The 15309-nt window shown below is 38.6% G+C and overlaps 2 protein-coding genes across 2 annotated transcripts in view; one reads left to right on the top strand and one right to left on the bottom strand.

The window, feature by feature from the left end:
* The window catches only part of Hipk (Homeodomain interacting protein kinase), a 129976-nt gene that overhangs the window by 14714 nt on the left and 99953 nt on the right, over positions 1-15309 (top strand). The gene's annotated exons all lie outside the window — the stretch shown is intronic.
* On the bottom strand, positions 1408-12582 carry Dap (cyclin-dependent kinase inhibitor dacapo). Its single transcript, XM_083089119.1, has 2 exons — positions 10526-12582; positions 1408-4891 (listed from the first exon to the last, which is right to left on the bottom strand). Exons 1-2 carry the CDS (start codon positions 11169-11171, stop codon positions 4791-4793), a joined length of 747 nt encoding a protein of 248 aa, XP_082945245.1. The 5' UTR covers positions 11172-12582; the 3' UTR covers positions 1408-4790.

Below are 15309 nucleotides of genomic sequence, written 5' to 3' on the forward strand. Positions count from 1 at the left end.
TATAATACCGGTATTGCATAACATTGCGCTGTTGTTGAAATTTTAAGAAAACCACATAATTATAAAATTGTAAAAAAAAATAATGAACTGCCAATCGAGATGCAAATTGATCGCCCAATTAGGATCGCGCGCGTTGAAATTGTGGATATTTCGTATGCAACGTATCGATACTTTTCGCACCAATGACCTCCAGTCAGTTTGCATTAATTTACTTGCAAATTTGGTAGGTGCATTTTTACCTTACACTTTATGACGCTCGTACGTGCCGTCTCGAACGTCAACAGGCAGCCTTCTCGCAAACAAAACGTTCGAACTTGCTAATTGCATTCGCGACGCAACTGTAATATATCATTATAATTGATGTAAGCGATAGTTCTTATTGTTTGATTACGATTATATTCAAACTTAACATTGACGTATGGCAAATATTATTTGAACACGTTTAAATCATCTATTGTGTGTATTATATATTTATAATTAATCTTAAAAATAAGATAAATTAAATTTTGAAATTTGTGCATTTGAATATGCATCTTCAGTAAAATATGACTAATAATTTTTTAGATAACGAATTTGTAGGTAAAAAAAATAAATTTTTAGAATTCAGCTTTTATGTTATTCTCATAAAATATATTTAACGCGTGCGCATATATTTACTTGTCATCTCATATATTGTCTTGTCTATCGTTATTAATATCTTCGGAGATATTTAGTGTTTTTTTAGTACTTGGCGTATTTTTTTTTATCTTTGTAAGATTTTTTTTGTTAGTATCTTCGGAAAAAAATATATCGCGTTAACGCATATTCTATATTTTTTCTTTAGATTAATATGATACGATGTATATTGGGATTGTTAGTCAGATTCTCCTTGTCAGACGAATTCGACCGTTACAACCGCAAAATTGATCCCTGGGCAGCGACTGAAGGAAGGTGAAACAAAATCACTTACCAGCGAAGCTTCGCGAGCACCTGTCCTGAATTATCGGGAACAAGCTCTTTTAGTGCATCTCTGGTCGCGCAGCTGCACTTGCCATGATTTTCCTTAATCGTCGGATTTGCAAGGTTTTTATGGTACAGTAAAGGAACAGAAACCTGTCAAACCATTAATTCTCTAAATTTCTCGTTGCACAAATCAAAAGACTTTTTTTTCTGTGAATCCTTACAAATAATGCGAGAAAGAAAGTAATGCAAAAAAACATGATACGAAAAAGTGTTTATATATTCAGATATTTTAATTTGTAATAAGATGATAGAGTTCTGACAAAAAGATGCGACATTTTAATGAAAGTATTTTTAAACAGAGCTTGGAATACAAACTAACATTTTGAAAACTGTAAAAATGATATTAATTAAAAGTTATTTGGACGTGGAAAAGATAAAAGGATTTGAGAAGAGAAAAAATCAACGTCACTTTATAGATAGATCTTTTTTTAATAAACAATTGGAGAGACAATTTACTTATGTTAGTTAGTTAGTTTTTTAGACTCTCTTATAGTTACAATTTTTATATAATTATACATTATATATATTTATATATATCTTTATATAATATTGTCGTTACACATATATCATTTTATATCGCGGAGTATCGACTGAATATGAGGCATGATTCACTGGGTATTCTTTCTCTTTTTCTACTCTCTCTCTTCTCATTTCATTCTTCAGTCTCTGCAAGACTCATACATACAACACGCGCGCACACAAACACACATATTCACAAAGTACCACGAATCATCGATTCTCTTATCCGCGAATTCTAATTTTTATACTTTATAACGTGACATTTTTCAAATGTCCTGTCACAACTCCTTGTTCTATCGCATATACATATATATTTAATTATCATAGATAAGAAGTACATGCTAAGTTATGTTTACTGAGATCATACTAATACATCACAGGGTTACATAGACGTAAGATTTTTCTCTCTTTATTGTTTTTTTCCGAGTTTTCTTTGACGGTAGGCACCAAGCAGCGTCGCGAGTTTCTCAGATCTTACGAGATTCCAAGATTGTCAGGTCTCTTTTCTGTTTTTAATCCGACGATGGCATCTTTAGACATAAAAGATCTTTCATTTTTTTTATTTTAATATGTCACCAAAAATGACATTGTTCGCTAGAATTAAAGTGATCGCGCTTATTAAGAAAACTGGTTATTTTATTGTCATTTTTTTCGCGAAATGGAAACTATCAATATGTTACACATATTTCAGGGTACCATTGTCAAATTAAATTCACTTGTCTTTTTTTGACGATTGCTGCATGTATGTCGATCGAAATCGCGAAGTGCCACGAATGTATAATCAATGATAATTTAATTATTCAATGATTATTCAATTTTCGACTGTTATATGAATTTTGTGAAATTCTGAACGTTCCGTACAGAGGGAAATAAATATTGCGATCAATGTATATCTTTAAATTTTTGATTTATGAAGAGAGAAGGAGAGAGGGAGGAAAGAGAGGAGAGAGAGATTTATATTTTTAACTCTTTCTCCCACATTTTCGATATTATGACATGGACTTTGAAAAAATACATAGCTTGTAACCACCAGTCGTATTTTTGGGCTATAATCTCAAAAAGGAAATGGCGAGCGGGAAAATATCAGGAGGAGCAAGATACAGTGGGGTATTTTATGAGGACCGCTTTAATGGGATATTGATAAACAAAAAAGTCGTGTATGATAAACAGCTACCATTATAAAAATCAGTTAAGAATATATATAGCTAATATTACGTTTTATAAATTCGTTGGCGTTGAACGAAGTAAACGTTCACTTTACAATATGCAATTTTTTAATTATGAAACGCTTAATTCGCTCAATCTCAATATAAAACAAGAAAATTTTCTTCGCAATTATTCATAACAAAAATGAAAATCTGCAATTTATTAACCTTTTGTTGGACACTTAAAATTTGATTTTCCGATATTAACACTTTTTTCTTTTTAATTTATATAAATCATACTATATATTCTATAAAATATTTTATTATATATTACCATGTATATCATATGATAATATATGAAAGAGATTTTTTGAGATTTTATATTTATATATCGTTATATATTATGATGTGGCCAACAAAAAATTTATGCTATTACGATTAATTTAACATTTTTGTCAGAAATATTATGAGAGTCTTCGAGTACCTTTTTAAGATTAGAGAAAGTTAAATGTCTAAAAATCTTCCCATTGGTTTTATATTTATCAAACATGGAAGTGTTCAAAATTATAAGTTTTCATATAAATTGTTACATTTATTTAAACTAATATTGAAATGTAGAAAATAATAAAACTGAAAAATTATTGTCTGAATAAATTTCCGAGAATATATCGCAGCAAAAAATCAAGCAATTTAATTTGATAGAATCATGTAAAAATATTAAATATTTTTATGTCGAAATTGTAATTCGTAAGATAAAAAAATTGCTGATAAAAGAATATAACTAAGGAAGAGTTCTTCTCTTAAAAGCTGCGACTTTATGACGATTATATCTCTCGCATTATTTGTCATAAATAAACGCGATGTAGGATAAAGAAGGGATTGGGAGAGGATGATGGATCTTTTTTTTCAACAGGCAGAGAAGAAAAAAATCGTAGGATGATTTGGCATCGGCTGTACTTTCTTAAAATCGTACAGGAGATCAATGCTTAAACTTGGGTAACGAACTACAGCTAAATCATGTTTCTCTTCTTTCTTAAAACTGGTCACATTCTGATACTTTTTGGAGTCGCAACCACTCTTTTGAGCTTCTCCTCATATTTTCGTAAAACCATATATCCAAGTCGAGAAAATTCAAAACAAGTGCTTGTGAATCTTTAATTTGGAAATTGCAAGTTGCTTCGATATTGCACGCATTTCAAGAATGCGGTATCGAAATTGGCGCAATATCTATCGCAAAGATCTGCTTCCTAATAAGATTCTAAAATCTCCTCAGTTATTCAGTAAAGGAAAATCCATCGCTGAATACTTGAGGAAATTGAACGCAGTCACGAGTCCCAAAAATCCATGGACCAGCTTAAATATCTGATTCTTTCGATCCAATGAATACGCGCGATATCTCTCTTATATCTTAGAAGCTAATAAACTAACTCCTATGAATAATCTAAACTATATTTCGTAGTGCTTCTCTCTTTCTTACAGTGTTTTTTTGTGTGTAACGACATTGTTTAAAGATTTTTCTATGAATGTCTCAGAAACAAACGTATATATTACATTAATTAATTTGGACACAAATCATTACTCTATATCTACAATCTAATTTTCATATTCTTAACATTACTTATATTCTTATCCTAATACAAAAAAAAGATATGACATGTTTCATAAAAAAATAGCGACGAGAGAGAGCTATGGTCTCTCTCTTCTTCCATCAAGCGCGTCCTCTCTCTTTTTCGCTTTTCTTCTATTTATTTAATTCTGTTTTTCTCGTCTCGCATCTATCTTCGCTGTTACTATTGTTTCCGTAATTCTCGCGATATTACAAAGCAGTGAATTACAGAAAAAGATGTACATACGTGATGAAAAATGATGTTGTTTCTTAGCTTTTTTTGTTCATTTTTTTTTTCCTTTTTAATTCATCTATCTCTCGATCTGTTTCGTCTGCACTCATGGTAGATAAAACTATATGAATGGCACAGCCAACGCAAACCTCGCGCCTCCTGCCGGAGTTCCCCTTTCTCCGTTAATCCTTTCGGCGATGCTGTTTCCCGCTTCTGGTATTGTCTCACGTCGCGCACGAACGAAATGGAAGAAGACGGCAAGGCTTGAACAAGAAAGCTGAAGGTTTTAGCTGCGTATCTGACCCGCGTTACGGGCGATCTTCTCCGGCGGCTCTATCATACTCTTTGTGGTGCCGTTCAAGCCGCGCTTACGACTCTTCATAAAGTCTGGAACAGACAATGGAAAAAGCATATTTTTATATAAACCAATGCGAGTATGATGAAAGAATATATATAATCGAATATGAAATATTTATTCGCTAATTGAAATATTTAGTCGTTTTTAGTAATGTTGAATTTTAAGACAATCGAAAATTTCTTATACATTTTTATTAAGTATAAAGAATTTTTTTCCCATCTGAAGATATTTCAATTGTATAATAAATGTATAAAAAGATAATTTATATCCTATAGATTTTACAATAATTTTGCAGTTAGGCTAATCTTATCACAAAATGCTAATACAATTGAAACATAAATATTATTAATTATTATATATACACATTTTTTATATTTTTATTTGTATTCCATTTGAAAATGAGATAGAGTATCTTAAAAGGCATCTGGTGAATAACGCGAGCAATTCACGGCTTATCTTCGACTTTGATTTCTTATATGTAATCGCATGCAATGCCAGACTTGACCTTATGCACAATCCGGCTTGCTAACGACCGTGCATGCGAAATCTTTCCTCTGATAACCTTGAGAATATAATATCGACGCACCGCGTCGCTAATTATATCAGTGAAAGATAAGAGCGTGAGATCAGGATTTTACATTGTTTTTGTTAGTCGTTCTACACAGTTCTAACTTCTAGAGATATATTTTTAGTTGTTTGCCATGAAATAAATATTAAATTATTCTTTGGTGAAATATCATAACGAATATTCAAGAGATAGAAACGCTTGAATTAAATTTTAATCGTATATAAAATTCTAAATTTTTTATATAGTGTTTTGTATTAGATGATTTAGTTTGAAGTTTCGGTATTAAAATCTTCGAAGATCAAAATTTCGAAGCTTCGAAGGTTACATTTTATCGCGATATATGTACATTTATAATAAAATTATATGATAAAATCTGAATAAAATGTTGTAATTATGTTGCTAAATTGAAAAATATTTCTAAAAATTTTGATTTTAATAATTTTTTAATAATTTATTTTTTAAATAATTTTTTGTGCATACATATTAATTAATTCACTTCTATTTATAATATTTTCAACATTTTTTACATGAATTTGCAAGACTATATTTTTCGAAGCTTCGAATCTTCGAAGTTATCAAAAGTAACAGCCCTTTTTTGTATATGAAAATTTACATGGGTGTATGTGAGAGTCATACTTGTGATCAAATTTGAATAAAATTAATAAAAATATGATTATGTCGAAGCGAGTTCGTTGATTGTGACTCATAAATCGATATGCTAATACAATATGCCCCAAAGATACAAAGACACCCCCTCAGGCCCCTTTGGGATAGCATTTGGCAAACTTCCACAATAAAATTAGGTGCATCTGTCCAGTTATCTATTCGAACCCTTGTGCTTTTGTAGAGTCGTCTGCTAAGTCATGTGACGAAAATCACACGATACCTAGCTCTCACCCTTTCAAAATATTTTTCTTTATTATCGAATTATTCGATTATTATATTTAATTATAATTATTATATTTATATTTAATTATTCGATTATTGTATAAATTTATTACAATTATTTTATTTACAGAATTTATTGATTACGCTCGTATTCGCGAAAAATATATTTATATTTATGTCATAAATATCGCATCTTTCTTGAAATAAAAATTCAGAAAATTGTACATTTTTAAATCAGTAGTTTAGAATATATCGTGAATTTTTTAAATTTGAAAATTGCGGAAAAAAATAAAATTGAACGCATATAGGATTTAATAATTATCTCCCGATTATTTCCTTACTCTCTAATTTAAATACCTACGAGACGAGATATGCGGGCCCTAAACCCTGATTTTAAATGCCGACCCTCTCGCAACGATCTGTCTGCCGCTCCTGGGGTTCATAGTAGTCAGGGGCACGCGATTGCGTGCACAGCTGATGCCCCCCACGCGTGCAAACACTCGACGTACACGCGTCACGCGGGATACAAAAGGTCTGGAAAGGGAGGCGCGTGGGGATTGTGAGAGAGGAAAAGCATGGGGGTGCACTCGGGGCCAGCAACCCCATATGGATTTCAACAGCTGACCGCGCGGCTCATTAATAAAGTACGTTAGAAATATCGTTCGGCGCCCCCATAAATGTATCCGTAAAGCAAAATACGTTACAAACTCGTTACTACCCCCGCGAAGCAAGGAATTGAGTAGCGTAGATAGGACGCCCAATCGGTTTCTCACCCATTTTACACATATGTACGGGATGTTCCGGAAGTTGCAATTTCCTCTCAATAGGAAACAAAACTATCTTTTGAAAAAAATGTTTGAATATCAAGATACTCATGTATAGAAAACAATCTATTAAACATTATTAAATATCAGATTCTAATAAGAATTGAGGAAAAACTGAATAAAGTGAATGTAAGTCATGGACATTTTTCCGTCGACTCGCGATAAATTGTACAGCGTCGCTTTTCGCAATGCGGTAAAAATATAAACAAAAACGCCGCATGTTGTGGCACGACGTGAAATGTTTACACGCATATATGCATGCACGACACATGACGAGTCACATCCAAAAATAGTCGCGTCGCGTGGGTGGTGTGCATGGCCGAATAATAAATAGGAGAAAAAAAAAGAGAATTAGACTTTGAGATTTATAGCATCTACAAGACGACTGTGTTGTAACACAAACGTGCATAGAAAATGCATAAAAGTTGAAACTTTGTTAGAATACTTGAAACCGTGAAAAAATGCTCGTTAATTTCCTTTTAATAAAAATTTTTATAATTTTAATAAAAAAAGTAATATTTAATATAAAGAGATATTTAAAAAATATAACTTAATTTTGATATTTTAGAATTTCGAATATTGCAGTTTTACGTATGATAAATGATTCAAAGTTTACAGTTGCATATCTGTCTTGTTTTTTTTTCTTTTATAAAATTGCTGACATCGCTTATCTCTCAATCACATTATGTCACTCAATTATATATTGACTCAATCTCTCCTCATCTTGGCACAATCGATTAATCGTTATCAAACAAATTTCCAGACAAAGAATGTCGATTAAGCTCGAATTTAGCATTGCAAATCGTTCACGATACGCATCGCTCGCACGTAAATATATAAAGTAGTGCCAACAGTGATAATTTTGCGTACGAGAGTGATAACACGTTTATGAGTGAATTGTATATGCAATTATGATTAGCGATACCGTTCTTTCCGCTTTAGACTTTAGACTTCTTTGCAAATATTATTGCAAGCGCATCATTGTGCTATGGATGGATAATAATATAAAGTATTTGTTTTAAAGATAGAACATACAAGCTAAAATTTAGTTAATTTATTTCAGTTAAAATTTTTATTGAAAGAATTGAAACCTTGACCCTAAGCATATTGCATAAATTTACACACACATATACGAAGGTTTTTGTCCATCTCGCATAAGTTTGTCGCATTATCTCAAAAGCTTGCGCCACTGTTGTCGAAAACAACCGTTGTAATGCAATATTATTTTGATTGTGTCATCGTTTACAACGCAGACAAGCGATTTTGCTTATCTGTAGAGGAAAAAAGAGGAATATATTTATTGCCAATGTCTTTCTTTTCAACGATATCGTAGCGATAATGTAGTTTCGATACCTCGCAGAATTCATCGATAGAATCTCTTGTTGACACATGTCATCGAAAAAGGGAAAAATAATTGTGCACTTATACAAAACGTAGAAAATGATATATACTACAAGAAGTAAATAATAGAAAAAAATGGGAGCTAGTTCAAGTAGATACTTTAGCTGATTTCTTCGTCATAGAATATATGGCAATAATATTCAACATAATGTGAAATAATTATAAAAGAGATTTCTAAATCAATTACTATAATACATTATACAATTGACTCTACTTTATTGCTTGTACATTTGCATCAAGTCTATATATTTTGAGCATTATCCGTAGCCAGCAGAAAATAGCATTGATAAATTTTAAAATATATGGATGATACGCGCAATTTGTTGTCAATTATCAGGTGCTGACGTAATTATACACCAATTACGGCAATCTTACGACAGACGAATTGGATTGACCTAGGCTATGCGCTTCCCGTATAAATATACCGAGCAAATTAATCGCGATAAATCCTCTTGAAAATTCCTCGGTAATCTTTCGGCGCGGAATTATTTCCGCAATTCGTCGAATCCGTGTAACAAGTACGACGCAAAATCATGACGTTTCGTGCCGAAAGCAATAATTCGCAGTTTCCGGGATCTATTTCCCGGAAAGAAACTTGCAACGATAAGATAACTCTTGCATTGATCGTGTCCTTATTATTGTCCCCGTTAGACTCGAAAATTATTTCTATAAAATAAATATAATTTAATATATAAGATAATAAATAATATAAATAAATATAATAATTTGCGGAATTAAATTAGCAGAGGAATAAATTTTCTCTCTCTTTCTTTTCGCCCCCCCCCCCCTCTATCTCTCTGTCACCCATATTTCATTCAACACAAGATCGATTCTAATGAATCGATGATTAGATATAGATAACGAGACATTCGGATATTCGATTCGCGCGCGCGCGAGCGAGGACCCGGAGCGAAACAATGCAAATCACTTCCCGTCGAATCGCCTTTGTCAAATACGTTCCTCGTGCATATGCAATGCAGGTGTAAACAAACTTTATCTGTACCTGTATCTCGTGCCTCCGCGGCAGCAGATACGCGCTGATGAATTACGAGTAGATTAGAGGCGTTAAAGACCGAGATACACGCCGTGCAATCGAGCGGAACGACGCGTAGCGTTTCGCCGTGAACCCGCCGACACGCGTGATTTCACGGCGAAATAATCGGCGAGAGGCGACCAATCGGGTGGCTCGTCGACGATAACGGCAGCCGCGTTAATTTCGTATTTTTACACGAACGCGTGCGCGCGATCAAACAATCCGAAAACAAACATCGCCCGTTGAATTTATATAATCGACAGAAATCCATCCCCACCGAAGACGCGAAGATACTCGCTTCGCGAGTAAGCCGTAAATAATTTTTATCAGTAGTTTGGCGCGATACCGTGACTCTTTTTTTTTTCCACGAGAACGTTTCGAGATCAAAGCGCCGAATGGAAGCGTAATGATGAGAAATTACTCGCAAATTGTCGAAAGAAAACATGCTTGATTGCCGGAAGTATTCGGCGAACGAGCTCGAAGTAGTAAACTCCACACAGAGAAAAATGTACACTGTATTCAAGTAAATATTATTTATTTTAAGTATATCATAAGTTTGTATATCCGCAAATATATCACAAGTTCATCACAAGCATTAAATTTAATTGAATATATTCTGAATTTTAGTAAGTGCAGTATTTTAGTCAAGAATATTAAATTAAAACAAAAATTTGGTTTGCTTACTAGAGTTGGCGTAAAGTAAGTTTGATTTTTCTTTGATACAACTTTACAATATTCTTGAAGAGAAAATAAATTCTTCTCTTGAGTACATGATAGTGAGATTTTCTAACACTTGTGATGAGTATATTTGAAGACTATCATCAAGAATATATTCTTTGTTGAAGAAAACTATTACTTAAGAAAAGAAAAACAAACTAAGTAATCGCTTTCCTTGGCAGTAGAATGATATTTTTCTCTGTGCAACTTGCGAAAAATATGCAGGACTTACCGGTGATCGTGGATTGCTTTCTCGCGACCGAGGGTAGAACGGGGGTGGTCGGCTCCGCCGCGCACCTCTTCCTCTTGGCGCTCGCGTCCACGAGAGGATTGGGCGCCGTGGCCTCGCCGATCTCGGGCACCCTGGGCTCCTGCGGCGGCGTCCTCTCGGCCGTCGGCGTGGCGCACGTCGGCGTCTCCGTCTGCTCGACGATCCTCGTCGTCGTCGTCATCGTCATCGTCGTCGTCGCGACCACCGTCGTCGGCGACGCCGTCGTCGATGCGTCGTCGGCGCGCGGCAACTTCCGCGGCGTCCCGGGCGCGTGTTTCCTCAGGTAGGGCATGCCGCGGAGGGCGTAGGGCTCGGGCACGACGTCGCGCTCCGTCACCTCCTCCCACTCGTAGCGCGAGTTCTTCCGCGGTATCCCCAGCTTGAACTCGAAGCCCCATCGCTCGGCGTCCAGGAGCGATTGGGCGCGCAGCTCGCGCTCGGCGAGGGCGCGAGCCGCCGCGTGGTCCACCGGCCCGAAGAGATCGCGTCGCACGCGGGCGAGCGCGGCCCTGCTCGGCGCCGCTCGTCCTCCACCGCCGCCGCCGCCGCCGCCTAGATTCCTGCTTATTTCCGTCATCATCACCGGGTTCAGCACTCGTGCGCTCATATTTCGTCGCGCTCTATCGCCACCGCGCTCCACAACGGCAAACGCTCGCGCGCCGTTTCTCTCTCTCTCTCTCTCTTTCTCTTCCTACGCCCCCGCGCGCGTAGACAACAAATAACACCAAAACCCGGACGAGTCTCTGCGACGAGAACACACTTGTAACATACACTGTCTCTTGCGCTTTTTCTCCTTCCGTCCGTGTCTCTCAGCGCGCTAGATCGTTTCTTCTAGCGATGGCCGTGACGCATCGCGCGTGGGGATGACGATGACTCCTTCCAGGAATCGCTGCCGCCGTCGTCGCGGGACGTTGGAACCGCGGCTACGCACCGTGGACGGGATGTGGCAACAGCGCGATCCGTGGCGCGACCCACCGAATTTCGAATAATGGCCGCGTAGCTGCCGCCGAGCGTCGACTTAACCAGGGGCTCCTGCCTCGCGCATCGGACTCACGCACTCGCCGATGCGGTGGTCGCGCTCATCCTCTCGCCAGGAGGGTAAGTGACGATGATACACCCGGGTCGGCTTCCGCGGGGGAGAGCCCGGTATCACGGGCGACGCGTGCGACGGCAAACAGCAGCCGCGCTTGGCAACACGGTTGGTGGACACGGTTACTACGTGCCAGACAGAGACAGCGGGCGGCGAAAACAAACTCTCTCTGGCGCGAGATCTCGCCGCACCGGGGCGAAACCGTCCGCTAAAGTCACCGCGGGGACGTTCCTGCCGTCTCCGTGCCAAGGATACACGCGACTCTAGTCACTCTATCGACACTCTTCTCGCGACACAACGATCCTCCGGCGTAGTCTGCGAGAGAACGGTCGATCTGGCAACGTCGCGCGACCGCACTTGCGCGTGAGTATCCGAGCGACGGCGAGAGAACGTGCTACATGTCCCGCGCGAATTCGTGGTCCACCGTCGGCGATCGATCCGCGGCCGGATCTCCCTCGCTCTTTGTTTCTTCTCTTCCCTCTCTCTCTCTCGCTTCTCGTCCTCCCGCACTCACACACGGCGAATCGACGCGATAACGCAATCGGCCGTCTTGGCGCGAGAAAATTCCATAGAAAAGCGCTATTGCACACGGCCCGCAGCGATATGCCGATCCGCGAATGGGAGGGGGGATCCGAGCCGAGTCGCCTCTGACACCGCGTAAATAAGCACGTAAATACACGCCTCGCGTTTCCCGCCAAACGCGCGGCTGTCAAGACACGCGCGTGGCCCACCCGGGTCCGGAAGGACGGTGCGGGGCACGATTGCGCAGTTACGTTGGGACGTAAACGACGATACGTGCGCGAGCTGCGACTCACGGAGCTGCGCGGGGACGCGTGGTAACCACGAAAAGCGCTCTCTAGCGACTGAAGCGGACGTCTTCGATTGCGAGCGAGCGAGCCTCCCGCGAGCTCGGCGCTTTCCGTCGCCCTTCGACTCGCCTCGCCTCGGCGAGTCGTTCCCCCCTCCCTCGCGCCCTCCCCGCCGTCGAGACCAATCACGCGACGAGCGGAGAAACGAAATAACCGCCATTCGCGATGTATAGTCCCCTCGACGCGACTGCGGCTACGTTCAGACCTGGCGGAGCGTGTGCGGAAAGATTGTACAGTTATCGGTCCCTAAAGGAAAGCGAAGGGGGGAAGAGCACGGCCGAGAGAATGCCAATCGCAACCTCTCTGGACGTGCTCCAATATTCCAGGTCCTCCGCATCCTCGGGGGGGGCGAAATTTTTTCAAGAGCGTCATTGGAGGAGAGATTTCGGAGGAAATGACAATTGCACGGTAGGAACACCGTGAGATAAATGTCTAGCATTCGCGCGTAATAATTTTTCTCTACACAGAGAAAAATGTATACTGTATTCAAGTAAATATTATTTATTTTAAATATATCATAAGTTTATATATCCGCAAATATATCACAAGTTCACCACGAGCATTAAATTTAATTGAATATATTCTGAATTTTAGTAAGTGCAGTATTTTAGTCAAGAATATTAAATTAAAACAAAAATCTGGTTTGCTTACTAGAGTTGGCGTAAAGTAAGTTTGATTTTTCTTTGATACAATTTTACAATATTCTTGAAGAGAAAATAAATTCTTCTCTTGAGTACATGATAGTGAGATTTTCTAACACTTGTGATGAGTATATTTTAAGACTATTATCAAGAATATATTCCTTGTTGAAGAAAACTATTACTTAAGAAAAGAAAAATAAACTGAGTAATCGCTTTTCTTGGCAGTAGAATGATATTTTTCTCTGTGTATGCAAAATTACTAGCGGAATTTATTTCCGCGTCATAGAGAGAGGTGTCTAATTAATTTCTCGATTATATCTCAATGTCCTAGAATTTTTATTCCTTCTCGCCCGTTTCTCCATCCCGTGTTATTCTACGACGCGATTAACGAGACCAACACGCTGGATCGGGATCGAAAACACACGTCGTCAAATTAATTTAATTGTGACCTTAATTCGTCGCTTTAATTGTCCTTCACGCGCTCGTGCCCACGGATGGCAGTCGCGAAAAGAGAGCGGCGCGTCGCTGAAGGGGGAGGGGGTGGGGGCGGGGGCGCAGCGGGAGATGAGGAATAAATAAGTCCGGTCTTTCCAAAACAACGTGTACACACGCATAAATCTTATCGCGCGCGTATATTCGGTAGATTTTCATGTTTGCACGACGCGACGCGTTACGCATCGTAAACTTATTTACATACTCCGCTCGGATTATCGCTGACGTTTTATACAAGACGATAGTGAGGCTCGCGTAGTTCGAAAATTATATTGAATTCGTTGGTCCAAAAAAAAAAGTTATCTTTTTAATTTATATTTTATTTTTTATTTATTTTATTTATTTTTTATTTATTTTCATATTTGAGGCAACGGAAAGAATTTCCGCTAAAGGGTTGCAGAAAAATAAAACGCGCAATTTTTGACGCGTCATTAAATTTGCACAAATTTTATTATTAATATGTATCGATATTTTCGATTTAATAATTCATACATTTTACATTTAACTTTAATGTACTTTGAAGTCGATCGAGAGTCTAATATTCGGGCAGGGAGGGGGCCGGTAAGCGTGTTACGTGACTTCTTGGAATGGTCTGAATTGTAGGAAAAAATGTGGTTGACGAAATCGCAAAGTTTTAATTCATAAAATGTCGCGCGAAGATTTCGTTAAATTTGACGCACGAGGCCGCAAGCGCTTCGCGACGATCGTGCGTCGCAGCACCGAGTGCGATGACACAAAATCAACGAGACGAATCGAGACCTTTTTTCATTGATAATTGTCAATTTACTCCGTTGTGCTCGTCTCGCACGCGGCACGCGAGGGGACCTACGGGAAATGACAGCATCGCGCGCGCGTCGGCGGCGGCGCAACTCACGGCGAGCGAAGCGTAGATAAACGATCCTAGAGACCAATTGGAGAGAGCGTTTGCCACGCGGCATTCTCCCTCTTTCTCACTCTTGATCGCGTTGGTGTGCGTCGGTTCGATTTGCACGCCGCCACAACACGGCGCGGGTATTTCGAATATTCAAGCTGCCATCCTTTCCCACGAAAGTGTCACGAATAGTAAAATCATAGATCGCCTATCGAACCATTATACTTTTGCAAAAATTTATATTTTGTAAAATAATTTTGCGTTATTTACATATGGATTAATAATAGCGCAAATTATTTTTTGGCCACAATATATGATTAATTGTTTTTGATTATGATTGAGAATGAGAGACGTCATGAGAAGGCCTGATGTCGGTGCAGCACGGTGCACTCTGGGAAACGAAAATCCCACGCAGCATCCAGGAAGTGGTGAGGGGTGGTACCGGATGCATTTCAATGAGGGGAGACGAGCGAACGAGTTCACGTAAAACAATTCTTTCTGCTTTTGACAGAGAGAGAGGAAGGGAGAAAAAAAGAGACCATCGGTCTCTCTTTCATTGTCCACCGCAGGAGTGCATTTCAGCGAGGTGTCTGGTTGCACAGGTTGCGCTTTGTAACCCGTAATAAAGCGAAGGCTCTACTATCTACTTCCTTTCTGCGATATTTGTTACAAAATTCGTCAAGAAATTTTTATCACATATAATTCAAAAGGCTCTCTCTCTCTTTTATATCCAAATTAGAGCGCGATGCATAATATGCATCGTAATAATTAATCAGCTGACT

The sequence above is a fragment of the Camponotus vicinus genome, unplaced genomic scaffold (assembly GCF_025532165.1).
Source record: "Camponotus vicinus isolate PSW18456_S1 unplaced genomic scaffold, iyCamVici1.0 SCAF_1, whole genome shotgun sequence".
In the NCBI taxonomy this organism is placed as follows: Eukaryota; Metazoa; Arthropoda; class Insecta; order Hymenoptera; family Formicidae; genus Camponotus; species Camponotus vicinus.